The sequence below is a fragment of the Sapajus apella genome, unplaced genomic scaffold, assembly GCF_009761245.1.
Source record: "Sapajus apella isolate SASKATOON/1434 unplaced genomic scaffold, GSC_monkey_1.0 scaffold24, whole genome shotgun sequence".
Taxonomy (NCBI): domain Eukaryota; kingdom Metazoa; phylum Chordata; class Mammalia; order Primates; family Cebidae; genus Sapajus; species Sapajus apella.
This window is the reverse complement of record NW_022436964.1, coordinates 14,810,494-14,830,662: the sequence shown is the minus strand read 5'-3', so window position 1 is coordinate 14,830,662 and position 20,169 is coordinate 14,810,494. Positions and strand designations below refer to the sequence as shown.

The following is a 20,169-nucleotide window of genomic DNA, read 5'->3' as shown; positions in this document are numbered from 1 at the left end:
ACTTTTGGTCCCCGTGGCTGGGAGTATTGTCATAAGCCTTCAACTTCTGATCCTCCCCAGTGCAGAGAGTTGCCTCACTGGAGATCACTTCTATCCCAAGGTAGGCTACATCCAGTGATGGACGGAGACAGCAATACAAAGGCCCTTTCATTTCAGCCTCACATGAGACAAGTTGGATAGGCCGTTTTAACTCCATAGTTCCCTGAGGGGTTGAAAGAAGCTTTGTGGGATATGCATTGCAACTTCAATTCTCCCTCTACCCATTCCTCCTTCCTCTCCATATCCGCTCCAGGATATGCATTGCAACTTCCTCTCCCTCTACCCATTCCCCTTCCATGGCACTGATCCCAAGGTACTCCTGATTAAACACCCTGCACATTAAACTCCAAATCAGAGTCTGCTTCTCAGACATTCTAACTTGTGCCAATGTCTAAGGATCATATATTCTTGGGATCACACAATTATATGCAAAATAGAAAATTTACGGAGTTTGTAGTTACGTATAATGATTCTGTTCCCATAGGTGGCAATACACAATGTCACCTTAAGGTTGTACATCATATTTTAAATTTTGGGGGGATCTCTTTAGGGCTTTGAAGTTTTTCATTATCCTATGGAACATGAAAAACTTCAGAGAAAATACAACATGAATCTAAGGCAATTCTAAAACTTTGAAATACTCCATAAGTGTCTGGAAAAAGGCGCACCAGTTTGTTGCTGAAAACTCGTTTGGGTGAAAATAGTGTTTGAGGTTTCAAATGGATGTGTAACTGTCTTTGAATTTTTACTTAAGTAATGCAATGAAATTCATCAGATATTTAGCACCGTCTGTGATCAAGGAGTCAAAAAAAACAATATAACACCCAAGGGAGAAAGAGTCCTATACTGGTTGAGAAAATAGGCTTTGGGAATAAAGCAGATCTGGGTTTGACTATTGTCTCTACTGTCCACGGTAACGGAACTCCGCACCTCAGCTTTCCCATCTATTAAATGGGGATAATAAACATATCTATCCTCTAGAGGTTTTGTGAAGCTTAAATGAGATTATCTACATAAAACATTTATAATAGTAAACACAGTAAATGCTATTATCTACTACCTGAGGAAAAATATAAATTTAAAAATATATACAAAATACCACACACTAATAAATTTTAGGTCATTTGAGTCACTGTTTAAACACATGAAATTTGTTCTAACCTTTATAAAAAGGATTCCAGACATATTTTCCTTTTTGGGGAGAAGATTATTAAATTTTCTGATACTCAAAGTGACCTGTGAGTACCTCATTAGGCAGTGAGTTGTGTGGCTCTTTGTGGAAGACCATTTCGAGTGGAAGGAACAGCCGCTGCAAAATTCTGAAAGGAAAGCTGGACTGTGAGGACCAGCCAAGAGGTCTGTGTGGCTAGAAGGGAGTAAGCAGGGTGGTTGAAGTCAGAGAAGAGGGTGGAGCAGATCTTATAGGACCTAATTGGTCATTGTGAAGACTTTGTACTTTGCTACGTGACTTTGGAACTTGTTGGGTTTTGAGCCAAGGAATGACGTGGCCCTATTTCTGTATTAAAAGGATAACCCTGACTAGTGTGTTAAGAATGGAGTAGGGGCGAGCAAGGCACAAAATGAAGGGAGACTGTGGTCAGGTGGGCACTGCAGTATCCCAGGCTGATGGTGAGGGCAACGGGCACCAACCAAGGCATCACCGCCACGGGTACGGAGCACGGTCAGCATCTGCTGTGTTTTGAATTCTGAACTGATAGAAATTGGAGATATCTGACAGGAACAGATACGCCGAGGATGCCTCCACGTTTTCTCTCCTGAGCAACTGGAGGAAAATAGTTCTTTTAACTGAGATGGGGAAGATGCAGGGGAAGGGCAGGTTTGGGAAGAAATATGCAGCCTTCATGTTGGAACCTGTTAAGTATGAAATAGCTCTGAAGCATCCCATTGAAAATGTTGAGGTAGCAATGAGATCGAAGAGTCTGGCGTTCATGAGCTGTCTGGACTAGAAATAGAAATGCGGGAGTTATCGAGCTATCGTTGGTATTTAAAACTATGAGACTGGAGGAAAGCATTGAGGGGCTGAATGGAGAAAGAAATAGGAGGTGCTAGGGAAGAACTTGGAGGCACTCTCATCGTAAGGGGTCACAGAGATAACCAACAGCAAAGAGGCTGAGAAGAAGCTGCCAATGAAAGACCAGGAGAACCAGTGGTCTGGAAGCCAGGTGAAGGCATGGGAGCAGGTGGAACTGATGGCTCAACAGGAGTTTGTTAGGCTAATGGTCCTCAAAGTGTTGTCCCAAACCAGCTGCAGCTGCACCAGCAGCCACCTCTGGAAACTTATCACCACCACAGGTGCAGCCTTTCAGGCCCACTCCAGAACTACGGGATCAGAAACGGAAGGTGAGCCCCTTCAGCAGATTCTGATGCACCCTCAGGTTTTAAAACCCCTGCCCTCCTCACAAAATTATAAAGGGGAGAAAGGAGGAGGAGGAGGAGAAGGAAGAAGATAGGGGGAAGAACTCTTTGGATGAAGAGAATATTGGAGACCCACTTAGTGTCCAAAGCAAACAGGTTCCTCAGAAGTAACCCCCTCCCCCAACACCCCCCCCAGTTAAAGGCTCCCACTAATCAATCTATCATGGCTCTTTGGAGACAAGGAATGCCCCCATTTCACCGGAAGGAAGGAGGGAATGCTGAGCACCAGGCATGCCAGACATTCCACCAGCTAAAAAAGTGAGGGTGGTATTCCAGGGTTAGCACTGCTGGACCGTAAACGCTGAAACTCCTTAGATATGAAGCTTATTCCACCCAACCGTTTCCAAATTTTCCTCCAGGCTGTCCTAGGAGAATTCCACCCTCTTTAATTCTGGGGAGAAGTTAAAATTAGGGCCAGCCCTGCGGGACTGACATGCCAGATGCAGGGAAGCTGTCCCCAGAAATAAGCTAGTTCCCACCGCGGCTGGGCGGGGCGCGCGCCTCCGGTCCCAACCCAGCGGAGGGACTCCTGGAAGGCCTGCCCCTTCCAAGTGTCTGCAAGGGCTCTGGTCCCAAGCTTTAAAATCCTGAGAGAAGGCACTGCGGGCCGACTTCTCCTCTCCCAGCCAGTCGTGGCTGGCCTTTCAAAGTGTGTAGTTGTCTCCTGCCTGCCCAGCCGCATCGTCGCCCAGGACCAGCTGGGCCGCGGTCTGACCCGAGGCTGCTGCTCAGCGCCGCGGCGCTGGCGCTCTCCATTCGGGCACCTTCCAGCGTACCGCTTCGCTCCGGGAGCCGCTCTGCAAAGTTGGGCAGCTCAGACAGCAAGCTTTGCCTCTCGACTTCTCTGTCCCCGGCGACCCTGGCGACCCTGCTTCCCACGATCCCTTTCACTAGGAGCAGCCTGTCCCAGCGGGCTGGCAGCGTGCACCCCTTCCCAGACCACCTCCCTGAATCGCGACCATGCTGTTAAGGGGCGTCCTCCTGGCGTTGCAAGGTAAGGCCTGGACCCCAGAACAACCCCTGGGGCGCTCTGACGCCTCGCCCCCGCTCCTGCTGTCCGGGGCGGCCCGGCTCACCGTGCTGGGCTGGGCTATCCGAGGGCGCCTGCCGATCCTCCGCGACTGCTAACTCCCTCCCCTGGCCAAGCCTGGAGTGGGGTGGGCATGGGGTCTCAGTGGATGCTGGGGGACAGGTACTGCATCTTCTCCCGCTCCTCCCGCTCCTTTTTCCTCTGCTTTCACCAGACAGTCCCCCTGGGCGCCCCAAGTTGGTGCAAACGCTCCTGAGGGGAGCTCGAACTGAAACTCGCTTTGTGTCCTCAGCCCTGCAGCTCGCTGGTGCCCTCGACCTGCCCGCTGGGTCCTGTGCCTTTGAAGAGAGCACTTGCGGCTTTGACTCCGTGGTGGCCTTTCTGCCCTGGATTTTAAATGAGGAAGGTAAGGGGGCTCGGTGGAGAGGGGCGCGAGGTGAACTTTCTTCCTTGATTTGGCTTGCTTTTTTTTCCCCACATGGGTACTGTTACCTTGGAGTTAATTCCCTTTGGCAAGAAAAGTGTGAGTCATGGATCCTCCTCAAAGCCCTCAGCTGTGCTGCAAGGGATGGCCGAGGCAGACACAGGGGCAGGCGGGAGGCCGCCCTTTGTTTACCTGGCCTGTGGGTAGAAGCTTAAAATTTGCGTCTCACCCCAGCACACCTTAATAGAAGGGGGAAACAGAGCGCAGCTCATTATTGTCCCCCACCAGCTGTGCCCTCTGCAGGCCAGCAACCTTTCTGGTCCTGGAGAGACATGTCTGTGCGTTGAGAAAACCTGGATAGGATTAATTCTCCTTCAGCTTTGCAGAAATGGTTCCACAATTCTGTGATGAGACCTCAGTGCTAAGACATCACGTCTCCCTTGTGCCCAACAGTATTTTTTTGCTGTGTGATTTCATCCCCACACTCCTGTTTATAATCCTCCCCTGGACAAAAGAAACCATGTCCACTGCCAAATGCCTGGGGTCCCTCAGCTGCTGGGCAGTGGTCGTTGTCACACTACTCTATACTGTTTGGGTCCCAGGGACAGAGTTTAAATGTAGGGTCTTCTGAAGTGTCATCTCGCCTTCATTTACATATATATATATATATGTGTGTGTGTGTGTGTGTGTGTGTGTGTGTGTGTCTCAGTATCCAATGGCAGACGGTACGGGTGTCCCTTCTCCTTTCCTTTCTCTTCTGTCACCACCAATGAAGCTTAATGCCCATAGACTGTTTGGATTGGAAAATAGCCTTCTTTAAAAACATATGCACCCTAGATGAAACCAGCTCACCACCTTCCCCACTCAGCTGTCTTCAGGCGCCAGATCCACCTGGCTCCGTCTGGGGAGAATGGAGCCCAGAAGCCCTGGTTAGATGTGTGAACTGTCTCCATAGCTCACTCTGCCCCACGTTTCTTCTCAGGGATCTGCATACATTAACTTCTCTGACTCTCACAGGTAGGTGATGTTGGACTCATTTTACAGAGGAAGGAATCTCAGCCGTAGAATATTCAAATAGCTAGTCCATATCACAGTGTCATGCAATGGCTGAGTGTCTAGTTAGGAAGAAACAGGAAGGAACTGGTTCTGTAGTAATCTCCATCTTTATCCAACAATTGCCAAGTCTTGAGTACTACAATTTACTTAGGGGTGTCCAGGAAAAAGCAATTCCTGGTTTATTATTCGAGGGATTCCTACCTTGCTGATGGCTTTAGGAAGTCTCTGTAATCTCACCACTCACCCTTTCCCTATTCTGGCTGTAGGGAAGCATTTTGGGAGATGATCTTAGAAATGCCAAGAGACTGGCTTAGGAGAGCACTCTTCTCCAGCACAGAGCTTCTCAAACCTCAGCTGCATCAGAATCACCTGGTGGGCTTGTAAGACACAGATTGCTGGGCCCCACCTGCTGAGTGTCTGATTCATGGGACCTGAGAATTTCTAACAAGTTCCCAGGTGATGCTGATGATGCTGGTCTTGGGACCAGGCTTTGAGAACCGCTGACTTCCACAGTATGTACACACACACCTGTGCTGTTGCTGCCTCTTAGTAGGGCTGGCACTAGGGTGAAGGAGCTACTTGCAGAACCGGAGAGTGAACAGCTCCTTGTCTTGCTCCCTAAGCACTTGGCTTGCCTCACCCTAGTGCTGGCCCTCAGAAAAGGAAATCAACATCAATCGTTAAGCCAGGAGCCTTAGTCTCTGAGCCCACGCCTCCGACCCTCTGTGAGGATGGGGGCCCCCGTCGCAGCCTGCCTCTGGGTCAGTGGGCATGCCACAGCGTGCTGAACACAGCTGCCTCCCAGACCCACAGGAAGTCTCTCTGCTGAGTTGGCACCTCTGCCCCAGAAGGCAGTTAAACAGTCCCCCTTCAGGGAAAACAGGAAGACTCTTATAGAAAAAGGTGATTACAGTTTAATAGTATAATGAAGGTACTGTGGCTTTGCTTTCTGCATTTTTTCTAACAAGCCTCTGCTTTCTGGTTCAGGATTGGGACTACTGGGTTGGCTGGGGAAGTTAATTCATTCTCCTCTGAGTGCTCCAGGGTGGAGCAGGCAGGTTAGGCTCCAGTTGTTCCAGATTCAGTTTTTCAAAGGCCAGAACTTGGACATAGCAGTCTATCCAGGCTCCAGGGTGGTGAGGTAGGTGTGTGGCAGTTGCTATGGTTGCCTGCTAAGAAGACATCACTAAGAATTTCCCTTATAAGCCCATTTTTAGGTTGGTAAATTAAAGATAATAAAATTCTCCCAAGCTGAAATTTGGCAAGCTGTTCACAAGCCTCTCTGCAAATGCACTTCTTGCTGCAGAAACCCTTTGGAACTGGCTCCATTCACCTCCATGCACTGGATCCACCATAGAGTGTAGTGGGTTTCAGAGACTTTTGTCCAGATGCCCTTTTTTTTTCTTTTAAGTTCTGGGATACATGTGCAGAATGTGCAGGTTTGTTACATAGGTATACATGTTCCATGGGGGTTTGCTGCACCCATCAACCCATCGTCTAGGTTTTAAGCCCCATGTGCATTAGGTATTTGTCCTAATGCTCTCCCTCCTCTTGGCCCCTACCCCTGATAGGCCCCAGTTTGTGATTTTCCCCTCCCTGTGTCCATGTGTTCTCATTGTCCAAGTCCCACTTATGAGTGAGAACATGCAGTGTTTGGTTTTCTGTTCCTGTGTTAATTTGTTGAGAATGATGCCTCCAGCTTCATCCATGTCCCTGCAAAGGGCATGAACTCATTCTTTTTTACAGCAGCATGGTAATCCATGGTGTATATGTGCCACATTTTCTTCAGGCAGTCTGCCATTAATGGGCATTTGGGTTGGTTCTAAGTCTTTGATATTGTAAATAGTGCTGCAATAAATATTCATGCCAGATGCACTTTTTATATGTCCATGGTCAGTAGCTTAATTTACTGTGGAGAGAACAATGCAAAAGGCCAAAGAAGGGAGGTAAGTGGGGAAAGAAATCTATAAATTAGAATTTCATCACAGGAGAATCAAATCTGGGGGTAGTTGGAAAAGTTTCCTTGTCTCTAAATCTCTACTTTGCTGCCTGAAATAGTAATTGAGGTTCATGGGTTTGATTTAGAGTATTAAGTCCCTAGATATCCCTGATGACAGTTCCAGTGTCTCTATTTCATGGCCGCTTAAAATACGCTTTATCTCCACTGGGCACAGAATAGGTAAGTTTTGACCAGGCATTGTGTTAGCGTGGGTTGCTTATCCTAATAATGGGTTCCCCTAGGGAATGGCAGTGTAGCAGTTCAGGGGATTGAGCACTGAAACCCAGCTTTGCCTACTTTCTCATTTTGACAGTGGTTACCTTGTTTTCTTCATCTCCCTTTATTCTTTTTGCAGAATATTTTAGTTTTCCCTAAGTTGTCAAGGGAAGTGATATTATGTCAGACTCAAATTTGAACTCACTTCTAAATCTTAACTTTGAATTAAATCCAGGAAAGAAGGGATATGTTTGTTTTGTTTTTTGAGAAGGAATCTCGCTTTTTTGCCAGGCTGGAGTGCAATGGCATGACCTCGGGTCATTGCAACCTTCGCCTCCGAGGTTCAAGTGATTCTCCTGCTTCAGCCTTCTGAGTAGCTGGGACTACAGGTGTGAACCACTACTCCTAGCTAATTTTTGTATTTTTAGTAGAGATGGAGTTTTGCCATGTAGGCCTGGCTGGTCTCAAACTCCTGACCTCAGGTGATCTGCCTGCCTCAGCCTCCCACCTTATAGGGATTACAGGCATGAACCACTGTGCCTGGCCAGGAATCTGCTTAACCCTGTGAAAATCTTTCTTCATTAATTTATCCTATTTTAAAAAATCATCTTTATTCACAGCTCAGAGGATCTGGGAACCCCTTTGAGCAGTGGCCCTCAGCTGAAATCAAGGCTCCTTATTCCATTTTCCTGATGCCAGCTGTAGGTGTAGAGGCCCTTTGCCCTGAGGATTCTTGTAGACGATGCAGTTGGTCTTGCATCCAAACAGGCATAATTTAAAGGAATCATTGAGTGGATTTTGGCTTCATTCTCATTTTTGGATGTTGTGGCTTAGCACCTTGAACTGAACTCTGTGAGCAAGCCACTCGAGAAGCAGAGGCAGGGTAAAGCCAAATCTAGATGCTGCCCTTTAATTAGGAGTTTGGAATACTCAGCTACCTGGAAGAGGAAGGTAGATGGAGAAATGTCTCAGGTGAAGAGGAGGTAAAAAGAGAAATTGAAAGCACTTGTTATAGAGAACACCTGCATTGTTTTTCCACCGTAGGAGTCAGGGTTTGAGAAATTGCCTAATACAGAAGAAGTGTGGATGGCTTTTGTACCCAGGAGTGAGTGATAGCATCTGAGGCAGGCAGGTGGGCTACAGGGTTGGGCATCACGAAGGAGTGGGGTGGGGTCATGGTAGAATGTCCTGAAATCACGTAAATACATGTGTGTGTCTCTCTCTGATACCCTCTTCCTTCACCCAGACTTGTTCCTTCTCTTCTAAGGACACTTTCAGCTCCCTGGCCATCTGTGTTTTAGTTCTGCCCTCAGTCATGTGCCAGTTATTATTAACAGTGATGAATCCTGCCTGATATTTCTTGAGGCTCAGCTAGAGCCACAAATCTGGCAAGGATCCCAAGTTCCTGAGAGAGGAGAGCCAGTCTTCTGCTTCCTGCAGATTACAACTCCTTTCCTGATTTTTGGAAGGTTGATTCAGCATCCCACCCTGGCAGATGAGTTACGCCCTTCTGCATGGGGCTACTTGCTCCTGCATTATGTCTGCGGATTATTCTTAGAGCTCTCTAAGCAGAAGCACAATCCCCACGGTGTATGGAGGCTGGAAATCAGCCTGAGTCTGGGATGTTCCTTGACACCCTCTGGGAGAGATGGATGACCCCAGAAATGTGGTCTGGTTATCTTTGAAATATCACATGCTGTTTCTTGCTGCTGCCCTGGCTGTGACTACTCTCAGGTTGAGCACCACTGTGCCGTACCTGAGGACAGCCTTGCTTCTGCCTTGCTTCCTGGGAACCCAGATTCCAGAGCTGGGCCTTGGAGGTCATCCAGTGCGGCCTCCTCATACACAGACCAAGTCCCAGGCAGCCCTGGGACAGGGCCTCAGCTCCTTGGCTCTCCACCAGTTTCTTTTCCTCCAGCATTGCTGCCTCCCTGAAAACGTTCCTGTCTCCACTCTGGGTTTTAAACTCTGAAACTTCATTGTGTTGGAAACTCTTCATCAGAGAGCTAATTATATTTCAGACTTGTGGAAGAACTCAGATTCCAAAGATGCAGTGTTTGGGGCCTAGCAAAGCCACAAAACACTGCATTTTATGCCATATCATGTAACATGTATTCACTCTTTTCAGATGTATAGGGATCCCACCTGTCTGCAATCTTCAGCGTGTCGAAAAGGGCGTGGCATATAGCGGGTGCTTGATAAATAGTTGTGGACTGAAACAACCTATTGAATGAATGTATTAGATCACGAACATGTCCTTAAGCATTTTCCTATGTGCTCCTGGTTTGTTCTGTCCCTTCAAAGGTAGTTCCTTATTATGCAGAACAGCTTAAGCTTCATTGTTAACATAAACTCTGGAGCTGGATAACTTGGATTAGAATCCAGGCTCTGCCCTTTCAAGCTGTGTGGACTTGGGAAATTTATCCTCTCCCTGTCTCAGTTTCCTTGGCTATAAAATGGATGTAGTAAAAGTACCTATCACATAAGATTATTGTGAAGACTATATACGTTAATACATTTAACACAGAGTGAGGACTTTATACATGTAACCCAATGTTCTTACTATTACTTGATGTGTCTTTTATCAACATCATAAACTTTAAACATTAGTTTTTCTAATTCAGACAGCTTTCCAACACAGCTTCTGGGGAGCTAAGGAGAGTATGATTTTCTTTGCTTATAGTTATGCCATCTACTCTTCATTCCAACCAGAGAAAGAACCTGATTTTTCTTATTTGGCTCTAGTTTAAGCACTGGTAAGCCTCATTTCACTTTTGTATGGCTTAACGAGGCGTGGCTATAAAGTAATAAGACTGAGTTTCACACTTAGCATATAGTCTCTTCCAGCAGATGACACTTTTTTTTTCTCCATATATTATTGGTTGTTGTCAAGAATACTTTGCTTCCTGATTCATTATTCTCCCACCCCAGCCTGCTAGTGCCTAAGCATCAAGCGGCTCCACTGGTGATGGTGCTGGTGCCTTCTGTGAGACCCCCAGCCTAATTGATCTCTCATCCCCTAAGCTCTTGAGCAAGATTCTAACCCTTGGCCTTCCTGTCAATCACTCTGGGTCTTTGAGTTCTCTTGCCTGACTCCTCCGCTTGAGCTTTAACCCACCTGGGTTGTAGTATCTGCCTGCTAGTCCCTGCCTCAACTGACATCTGTGGATGTAAGCTCTGCCTTGCCAGCCTCTTTCTTAGGAAGGTCAGCACCCCATCTGACTTCCTCACTACTCAAATTAGAGTTGCTGAATGGGAAGTGGCTACCCAAATCCTAGTCTGATCCCTGATAAGACACCTGGAGATTTTTAGGATGTTTCCCTTCCCATAATTGCAGAAGTCAGCTAAGGTCATAATATGTGAGGAGGAAAAAAAAAATTTTTTTTTGTCATAGGATTTTATGCTTTTGTTTCCATCTTCAAATCTTTTAGCCTACAGTTACCATGTTTTGGTAACTTGTATCTTGGGGCATAATATTCATTTAAAAATTCTGACACTTAAAATTGTAAGGGTTATTGCCGAGTTTAAAATGAGGAAACTGAGGCCAGTATATGAAAATTAAATGCCAATTTATTCAGCTCCCAGGCATGGTTCCATGGTTCCAGGGAAAGAGGCCAGGGAAGTAGTGCCAACTTCCTGGGGTGTGGGGTTTTTATGGCTAGGAGGAACGAGCAACAGCTGGGCGCTCTGACTCCAGGGGAGCGGGATTGAGACCGGGCGGGCCGCTATTGGTTGGCAGGTTGTTGGGTGGGTTTTCTGGTGGGAGAGCCGGCCAGGAGCCTTGCATCAGCTGGAGTCTTCCCAGGGAGCCATGCAGCAGAGCTAGGTGCCGAGTGCAGAGCCTGGTGCCGGGTGCAGAGGTGGGTGTGTCCAACCTCCCGGCGAAGCAACTGGCCTTACAAAAATAACAAACTTTTGGTAGATCACCCCAGCATCAGTCTTACTTCTGTCTCTTATCAAACAATATTAGGTTTTGAAGAAATTGAGTGAAATCAGTTTGTTAGTAGAGGTGATGGGTATCTCAATAAGCAGATCCAACAGGTAGTTGAACTTGTATTGGGCATCCTTGTTGGTCAACCCTGATTTTCACATCTAACCACTATCCCAGCACACTCTTTCAATTTTTCTTATGCTTTTCTTAATCAACTAAATCATATAAATGTAGTTATGCATTCAGGTCTAGGTTCTTGGAGTGTTTGATTATGCATCCATCTACCTAGTCTATATCTATAGATTTATAGATCTTTCTATAGATATCTAGATAGGTAGATATTCTTTAACCTATGCAATGGTTCTCAGCCTTGGCTAGACATTAAAAATCAGGTAAAAAGTTTTTTTTTTTTTTTTAAAGTTATATCCAGGCCCTACTCTAAGAGATTCTGACTTACTTGCCAGACTTGACATCATTAAAAAACAAACACACACTAACAGACTCCCTAGGTGATTCTGATATGTGTCCATGATTGAGGAATGTGTATTGGAAGGGCTCCTCCAAATATAAGAAAGAAGAAATGCCCTCATCTTGAGAATCTTTTGATGATTAGCAATTACCCACAGGCTGAAGTGCAAAATGCCTTGTTTGGCATTCAAGGCCCTTCACAGTTTGCCCCAAATTATATTTCTCATCTTCCCTCCCATTAATCTCTAATGTGCTGTTCTTCAACATGCCCTTTACTTACTTGCTTCTTGTTCTATTTACAAAGTTATCTTTACCTGTATAATGCTGCTTTTCTATTCTCCTGTCCCATCCTCACCTATTTAAGTTCCACCTATGCTTTAAAGTCCAGCTGTTTCTTAAAACATTCCATCACTTTTCCAAGTAAAAACCCTCCCTTCCCATGGCTGTCTTCACTTTCCACTATGTAAATCTTTTGATTAGCATCTCCTGATAAGGGTCTCTACCCTGTCACCTCATTGAACTGTTCAGCCTGAGAACAGGAATCACATCCTCCTCACAGTGCCCGACAAACAATATGTGGTGTCACCAAACACTTTGAATTTAATCAATCTTGAAAGCCATTGTTGATTAAAAAAAAAAAAAAATAGAAAATCCTTAACATTTTTTTCCTGTTGTAAAAGAGGTTGTCTTTAGTAATCCTTCCTACCATGGGACTTCAAAGACTTTGAAGGCTTATGTTGTACTTTCCAAATATAACAGTGAAGCAGTATTACAGCTTGTCTCACCAGTACATGGCCTGTTTCATCACTGATTTGCCAATGAACAAAAACCTCTTGGATTATTTACCCATCAGGGCTGCCTAAGTCCCTTGATTCTCTGCCATCACAAACAATCACAATGCAACCTTGAGAGACAGTGCTGGGTCTGAAAGTATTTTTTGGCAAAAGATGACCAGACTTTGAACCAGCTATGGAGAATGGGTGTTTCTGAGGCACTCAGATGTGAGATGTCCATAGTACCCATCTTGATGGTTAAAAGCATGTAAGGATATTTGTCTGCTCTGGGAAGAAGTTTTCACATATGACTATGACAAATGGAGAAGCAGAGGATCAGGTCTGCAAGTCAGTGAGATCTTCCAGAATATTTTCTTTCTCTACTTTGTGAGAAATTTGCATGTGTTTTATGGGATTCTGAGGCTAAGAATAAGATAATAAAACAAGTGATATCATTGCATCATGAATAAGTAATATGTGTTACAGAAAAATCTGAAGACTATTCATACTGTGAACAAGCATCTAAGTGTCTACTATCCATCAGGTACTATGTTAGTGGTTGGAGGACATAGTATATGAGTACATGGTCGACCCTTGGAGTTTACAGTTATGGTCCCTGCCCTTAGTGGTGGCCCTAGACCAATAGAGGAAGCAAAAAACCTGTAATTATGATAGAAAGTAAAAGGAATTGTGTACTAGTCAATGCCTTTCATTAGATCAAGCAGTAAAGGAGGTACTGGAAGGTTATCAATTAGCTCTCAGAATCAATAGGGAGTATAGAGAGCAATATTTGGGCAAGAGTAATACAGAGATGCAAGGTATAGGCAAGATACTTCAGGAAGGAGGCATTTGTGTGACGTTATTACTGGACATTTATTACTTCACTGCTGGACCTGCCCGTTCATTCAGTATCTGTGAGGAGGCTCAATTTGAGGGAGATAGAATTGGCAATGGGGAGGCTAATCAGGAGGCTACCCATGGATCTAAGGGAGAATATGATGAGGGCCTGAATTAGGGCAGGGGTGTTAGGTACAAAAGGCAAGGAGTAGATAAATCACCATAAAGGGGATTAAGTTGGCAGGGCTTGAGGACTGATGGAAAGGAGTGATGAGTCAGAGGAAGAGTGACTCTGAAATTTCTAGTTTGGGCAGCTGTTAGGTTGATGGTGCCAACAGTTGGGAGAGTTTCAAAAGGAACTTCATGTTTAGGGTAGAAACGATATGGTCATTTCTGAGCTGCCTGGGAAACATCCAAGTGGACATTTCCAGGAGGGCATTGATGTAGGAATGTAGAGGTCAGTTATAGTCTGGGCAGGACTATGGGAACCTTCAACAGAAAGGTAGTGGTTAAAGTTGTGAGCAGAGATGATATCACCCAAAGAGAATGGATAAAGGAATAATAGCAGGAGGCTAAGAAAGATGCCTTGAGCTCATATTTAAGAATTAAGTTTAGGAAGGGGATGGGGACATGAAAGAAATGGAAGGAACTAGGCATGTATGACGGGAATTAGGAAAGTGAAAGATTGTAGAAGCAAAAGGAGTTCGGAGTTTCAAAAAGAGGATGTGATCAGTGGGGCCCCTTGCAGTAGGGTGGAAGAAAGAATGGGAAATGTCAGTGGTTGGTAGAGACTTCTCAGCAAGAAAAGTTTAGATGTTGGAAGAAAGGGGTTCAACCATATCTACAAAGAAACTTTGAGATGGAAGTTTTTATTTTCGTTTTTGTCTTGTTTTGTTTTATGAAGAGGAGACTTGAGCTTGTTTCTGCAGTGAGAGGAAGAGACCAGCAAAGAAAGAAGATTGAAAAGAGGGGGGCTTCCTCACTAGCTCTGGATTAGACCCAAGTTCCACTTTGACGATTCAGGCACACCCCAAGAGCCTGTGGATTCCTTTGGCCCATGTAATTCCAGGTGCCCTCCACTGAATGGCTTGTGGGCACTGGAGTGCTGACTTCAAATGTGTGAAATTTCATTTCTACTGTAAATACATGGCAGATAGGAGCTTGGGCTGAATCTGTGGTAATTATGATGTGCCCTGGAACTTACTGATTAAAAAGCAAAAACAAGGCCGGGCGTAGTAGTTCATCATTGGAATCCCAGCACTTTGGGAGGCTGAAGTGGTACGGTCACTTTAAAGCCAGGAGTTCAAGACCACTCCTGGAGCCTTGGTGAGTCCCTAACTCTTTAAAAACAAAACAAAAACAAGTCTTTTATAAGCTGCAGGGAGTTGTTTTATGTCTATGGGAATTTTAATGCATAATATATTCTATTTCTGTTATGGAAGTAGTTCCCAGTGAGAAGTGTGAAGTGAAACTTAATGAGATAGTCATGCAATAGCTTCCTATTCAGCCTGGGTGTGAGCTATAGGAAGCTTTTAATAGTGCCTGCCAAGCACATTTACTGTCATCATCTTTAACTTTCATAGCAATCTTGAAGATGGTTATTATCAGTATTTTATAATGAGAAAGCGTGAGAAACAAAGAGATGAAGATAACATGCCCAAAGCAACTCAGAGAGGGAGAGAGTGGGACTCTCAAGTCAAGCTCACCTGGCTCGAGCTTCATGTGGTCCTAATTTATTTGGAATTGGAAGGCGCCTTTGTTCTTCCAGAGGTCAACACCAAGGAAGACAGACTTGCAAGGCATATGCTTCTCTAGAGAAGGTTGGAAACCTCTACCCACATCATCAGTGTTGATGATGTCCCAACATTTACAACTCCTTCCCTGAGTTCTAGGCCCCAGCTACAACAGCGTATCTCCTGGGCAATGATGAGCCTTTGGAAGGCATCAGGTAGAGACAGAGAAATGTCATTTTTACTAATTTTCTTTTTGATAACAGATTAGAGTTTGCTCTTGGAACCATTTGAAGAATTCTCTTCTCACTCCCCAGTATAATCATGGAAGAGAACTTCAGGGAAATTTTACAGCTTGACCTAAAATACTTTCACAGTCTTAAGGAGTATTCCTAAACTTCAAGTTCATTTATTCCTACTGTGAAAGAATTAAAGGAGTACACAAATAAATGTGCTTTTGCAAGTTCGTTGCCCTTCTAGACAAGTATTTTGGTACCTCTTTATTCTATTACTCTTATCAGAATGGCAATGTTTCTATACAGTCCTGTGATATATTATAACTTTGCTAGATGCTTAGAGAAATTTCCATTCCTTATTTGAAAAACTTTTGCCTCACTGCCAAGGAGAGCTGAAGTGTTATTTGGGGCTGTGCTTATAATGAGGATGACTTTAATATGCTTTTGCTTCAGTGAGGAGCTGACTCCTTTGTTTACCAATATTTTATGACCAAAACCATCTAATCCAAAGCTATAACGCAGGAAGTTTTCTAAGTGTCTACAAATGTCTTCTATTTCTGTGACTTTATTAAAAGTGAATAATAGGGTAGATTGTTGGAGAATTTTCTTTTGAAGTCTGTTTTGATCCTATATTAGCCAACTTTGAAGTATCAGCTTTATGGAAAGCAGCTCTGGTTTTCCATTACAAATCCTGAAAACTGGCAAGAGGCATCTCAGATTGCACTGTTGTTTCTAAAAATCTTTTTTTTCTTTTTCACAAATTTTGATGAGGAACATGTGAATTAAACTTTAGTATCTTTGTTGTCAGCTTATGTTGTCAACATAAAATAGTTAAACTACTTACACATGGTTCTGTACTGAATATAATACAAGATGAGTGACGTTGGGAATAACACATCTGAGGATGCATTGTATTGGCACAAGATATGATTCGTTTTCTCTTGGGCTTGTGGACTAGGACTTATACTACTTCCTTTAAAGCAGAAGTCCCAACCCCCAGGCCACAGACAGGTACCAGTCTACTAGAAACCCAGCCACACAGCAGGAGGTGAGCAGCTGGTAAGCAAGCGAGGCTTCATCTGTATTTACAGCCACTTCCCATCACTCGCATTACCGCCTGAGCTCCACTTCCTATGAGATCAGCAGTGGCAGTTCTCATAGGAGTGTGACTCCTACGTAAACTGTGCATGCAAGGGATCTAGGTTCTGTGCTCCTTATGAGAATCTAATACCTGATGATCTGTCACTGCCTCCCATCACCCCTAGCTGCAACTTTCTAGTTGCAGAAAAAACAGGCTCAGGGCTTCCACTGATTCTACATTATGGTGAATTGTATAATCATTTCACTATATATTGCAATGAATAATAATAGAAATAAAGTGCACAATAAATACAATGTGCTTGAGTCATTCTAAAACCATCCTCCCACCCCCTGGTTTGTGGAAAAATCATCTTCCACAAAACCAGTCCCTGGTGCCAAAAAGGTTGGGGACTGTTGCTTTAAAGCGTATTGAATTCAAAAGAAAATTCTGCTGTCAAAAAATCAATGCCAGGTTTTTAGACCATCCTCTATTAAAGGACATATCTATAATTACCAATCATGTATTTCTGTTATCAAGTTTGATCCAAATTGCCCTCTTGCTTATCAAGTATGCTATTATGCAGCTTTTGAGAGAGGATGAGGGTGACCTATTTGTGTAACAGCTGAAAGCAGACAGCTCAGTTGCCTCCAAATATTCCTCAAGCCTCTTCTCTCCACAAACTCAGCTACTTACAATAAAAGCTAGAAGATGAAAAGGGCGCAAAATGGTTTATATTTTTAATCAACCCCTTTAATTTGTCACGGTGGTTATTAGGAAATCATTTGTGCTTTTGGAAACGTATTCCTGTCATAAAATAAGTTTGGACACATTTATGAGCCATCTCTTGCTGAGCACAGTATTAGCCTACTAGTCTAAGAATTCTTAGAAAATTAATTAGTCTTGGAAAAATAGATAATATTTGCTATTTCCATCCTAATGTGCAGTGAATCACAGTTATGCACAAAAGGCTTGGGATTTTAGACATAAGTGATTTAGGACTTTTCCTTGGAGACATTGACAAAGGAAAAAGCCTGGAGAGTGACCATCTGGGATTCAGTTTTATTCTCCTTTAAGTTTCCATCGCCAATCACCAGGTGTGCTGCAGAGGGACTTGCCATCAAGGTACCCTCAGCTGGGAGCAAGGATGATGCCTTGGATGTTTTATTTAAATATTTGAAAGTGAATACCTTGATAATCATTTTAAAATTTTTATCCTTAGATTTTATTTCAGAGTTGCTAAAGATAAGCTCAGAGACCAAAGTGACATTTGCAAGCATTTACAGAGCACTGATTGGGCATGTTGGCATTGAACTTGAAGATTCAATAGGAATATGAATAATGACAATTATTTTATTGAACATTTGAGCAGTTATCACCAAACCGTGTGCTAAGTACATGATGTGCATCATCTCATTTAATTCTTATAATCCCCCAATGAGGAAGATGCTCTTTACATATGAAGAAATTGGATTTAAAATTTTTTTAACATTCCCAAAGTTATAGAGCCAGTTATTGATGCAGCCTGGATTTTAACCTAGGTTTATCTCTGAAGAATAAAAATATAACTTCTCTGCTTTGTCGCTTCTCTGTTTACATTCTCTCTTGACATGGGGCTTAAAAGGTCTTTGTGATAGAAATAATAGTAGTTACATAATTGCCCATATGAAGTGATTTCTTTTGGATATATATTGTTGTCAGCGTTTTATATTACTAATTAGTTTAACCCTCCCAAGGGCCTGGTGAGAGTGAGTCCTATTTTTATTCCTATTTTATGGTTGAGAAAAATGAGACAGACAGAAACCTGTAGGTCTTTAAGATCCGAACTGTATTTTGTAACAGATTCCTTGGCTCCTGCTGGCCTTCTGTGAGGGATACAGGAATTGCAACATTCATTTCTTTTCCACTGCACTTTGAGGCAAGAAGCTTTTCTACTTGAGTTCTGATGTGAGTGACTAAAGGAAGCATGTAAAAACATAACTTCTCCTAGATTCTCCCATACGCAGGGAGAATTGAATTCATATTTGAGGAAATTAATTCTAACTTGAGAAAATTTGAAATCATTTTCTTTAGATATGGCACAGAGCCCTGGAACAACAAGAATTTTCTGCTTGGTTCCAAGTTCCAAATGAGATTAGCTCGAGAACTCCTGTGAGACTCTCACACTCAGAGAATCCCCATGACTGCCCTACATTCTCTGGACAAATTCCAGTAGAGCTGTGTTTCTTGATCGTCTTGATGGGCTTGTTTTGAAAATGAGTGAAGTATCCTTATGCAAAGAAAAGTGAGAAATGTAATATTTGCCTGCTTGGGTTATGCAAAAAGGCATATGAACTCAAGCTGGTAGGAATGTTAAGCAGGAAACACCACAGAAGCCTGAAAACAATGAAAATCCTTCAACTTTGGAATAAAGGCAGAGGGGTGAGATCAGTCTTCTGTCTTTCCATCCTGTAGTAGGCAATGCCTCTTGACCCATGGCATACAAGCATGCATCTCTCATTTAATTCTTAAAACCCAGTCAGGAGGGTACTCTTTACAATGAAGAAACTAGGGTTTAGAAAGTTTGTTTTAATATTTCCAAAGTTCATTCTATGGGACATGGACATGTGCATTAGGAAACCATAGGAGAATAAGGGCCTGTGTTCTATTAATCCTTCTTGTTAAGCTCATCTTTCATGACCGCCCCCCCTTTCCTCCTCCCTTTGGCTCTTGGTTCTTTATGACTTGCTCTCCCAAGCCTAGAACAAGTTATTTCCTCATTCATTCAGGTAACCTAGTGCCATTATCACAAAACCAATTACATGTTCCACATTTCAAAGACAGTTTCAGTCAAGTATGGGTTGAGAGAAAGCTTCTGCAACATTCAGTTCTTTTTGGCCTCAATCCTTGAAGAATAGATTTCTTCATTGTTTTTTTCCACAGAAAGTGTAATGGCTGATGGCTGTGTGAGGATCTATTAGACGCTAAGGGGCTGAGATGAAAGGTTATGTTCTTGTGAAACCAACACTGCCACACCCAACTACCTAATTCATGAGCTCCCTTGGCTGGAGCTCAGTACACTTGATTCACTGATGAATGAAATAGGTAAGGGTGTGCACTAATGCCATTTCCTATGCATGTCTGGAACCCTCTTCCTTTAGACCTTCACACAGCATTCTCTGTCTCTTCATTCAAACCTTGGTTAAAATGCTGACTTCTCTCCTGAGCTAAGATAGACCTTCAATTCAGCCTTCCTCACAGTCACCTGATTGTAATTCTCTCACTAGCACATTGGCACTTTGATATTTTTCTTGTGGATTTAATTACTTGTTCATTGTCTATCAATCCTATTAAACTCTAAGCCTTATATTTATTGCCTATAAACTCTGTTAAACTCTAAGCAAAGAATCCCTCTCAGTTGTGTCACCAGATTCTCCTGTGCCCAACACAGTGTCTGGCACTGGAGAGATACACAGAGAATGTTTGATGAATGGATGAATGAATCTTAGTCCCTGTGGCAGTTCAGCCCTAGCAATCTACAAAGGCTGGCACCTTGTCAGGCTTTTTTAAATGAAAAGAAATACCAGATGAGCTCGAGCATCATGGAGACTTCCTCCATAAGTGATATGCTTCCCTCAGGGATGTATCTAGGCAGAAGCAGTGAATAGAAAAGATGATTTTTCAGTTATGCTTTCATCCTGCTGTTGTGACACCCCCAACTGCCTTTGTCTGCTGGTTTGAGTGAGTGTTCCACTGAGAAAACAGATTTATTTCCCAGAAACAGGATAGCATTTTCTCATTTTGACAAATCTAGAAAGCAATTCCTGCAGCAAAGAAAAGATATATAACATGTAGACACTAAATTCTAAGACACTGCTCAGTCATGAGTAAGAAGGGGTGTGTGTGTGTGTGTGTGTGTGTGTGTGTGTGTGTGTGT

General features: G+C 43.6%; 1 protein-coding gene across 2 annotated transcripts in view; it reads left to right on the top strand.

Moving 5' to 3' along the window:
- Positions 1–2,672: 2,672 nt before the first annotated feature.
- Positions 2,673–20,169, top strand: part of MAMDC2 (MAM domain containing 2) — a 172,253-nt gene continuing 154,756 nt past the window's right edge. For both annotated transcript variants that reach the window (XR_004272642.1, XM_032290933.1), the window contains exons 1-2: positions 2,673–3,469; positions 3,798–3,911. Coding sequence is in view for 1 of the 2 variants with exons in the window: in XM_032290933.1 (XP_032146824.1) it covers positions 3,436–3,469; positions 3,798–3,911 (148 nt within the window). In the remaining variant the exon portion in view is untranslated. The remainder of the gene's footprint in view (positions 3,470–3,797; positions 3,912–20,169) is intronic.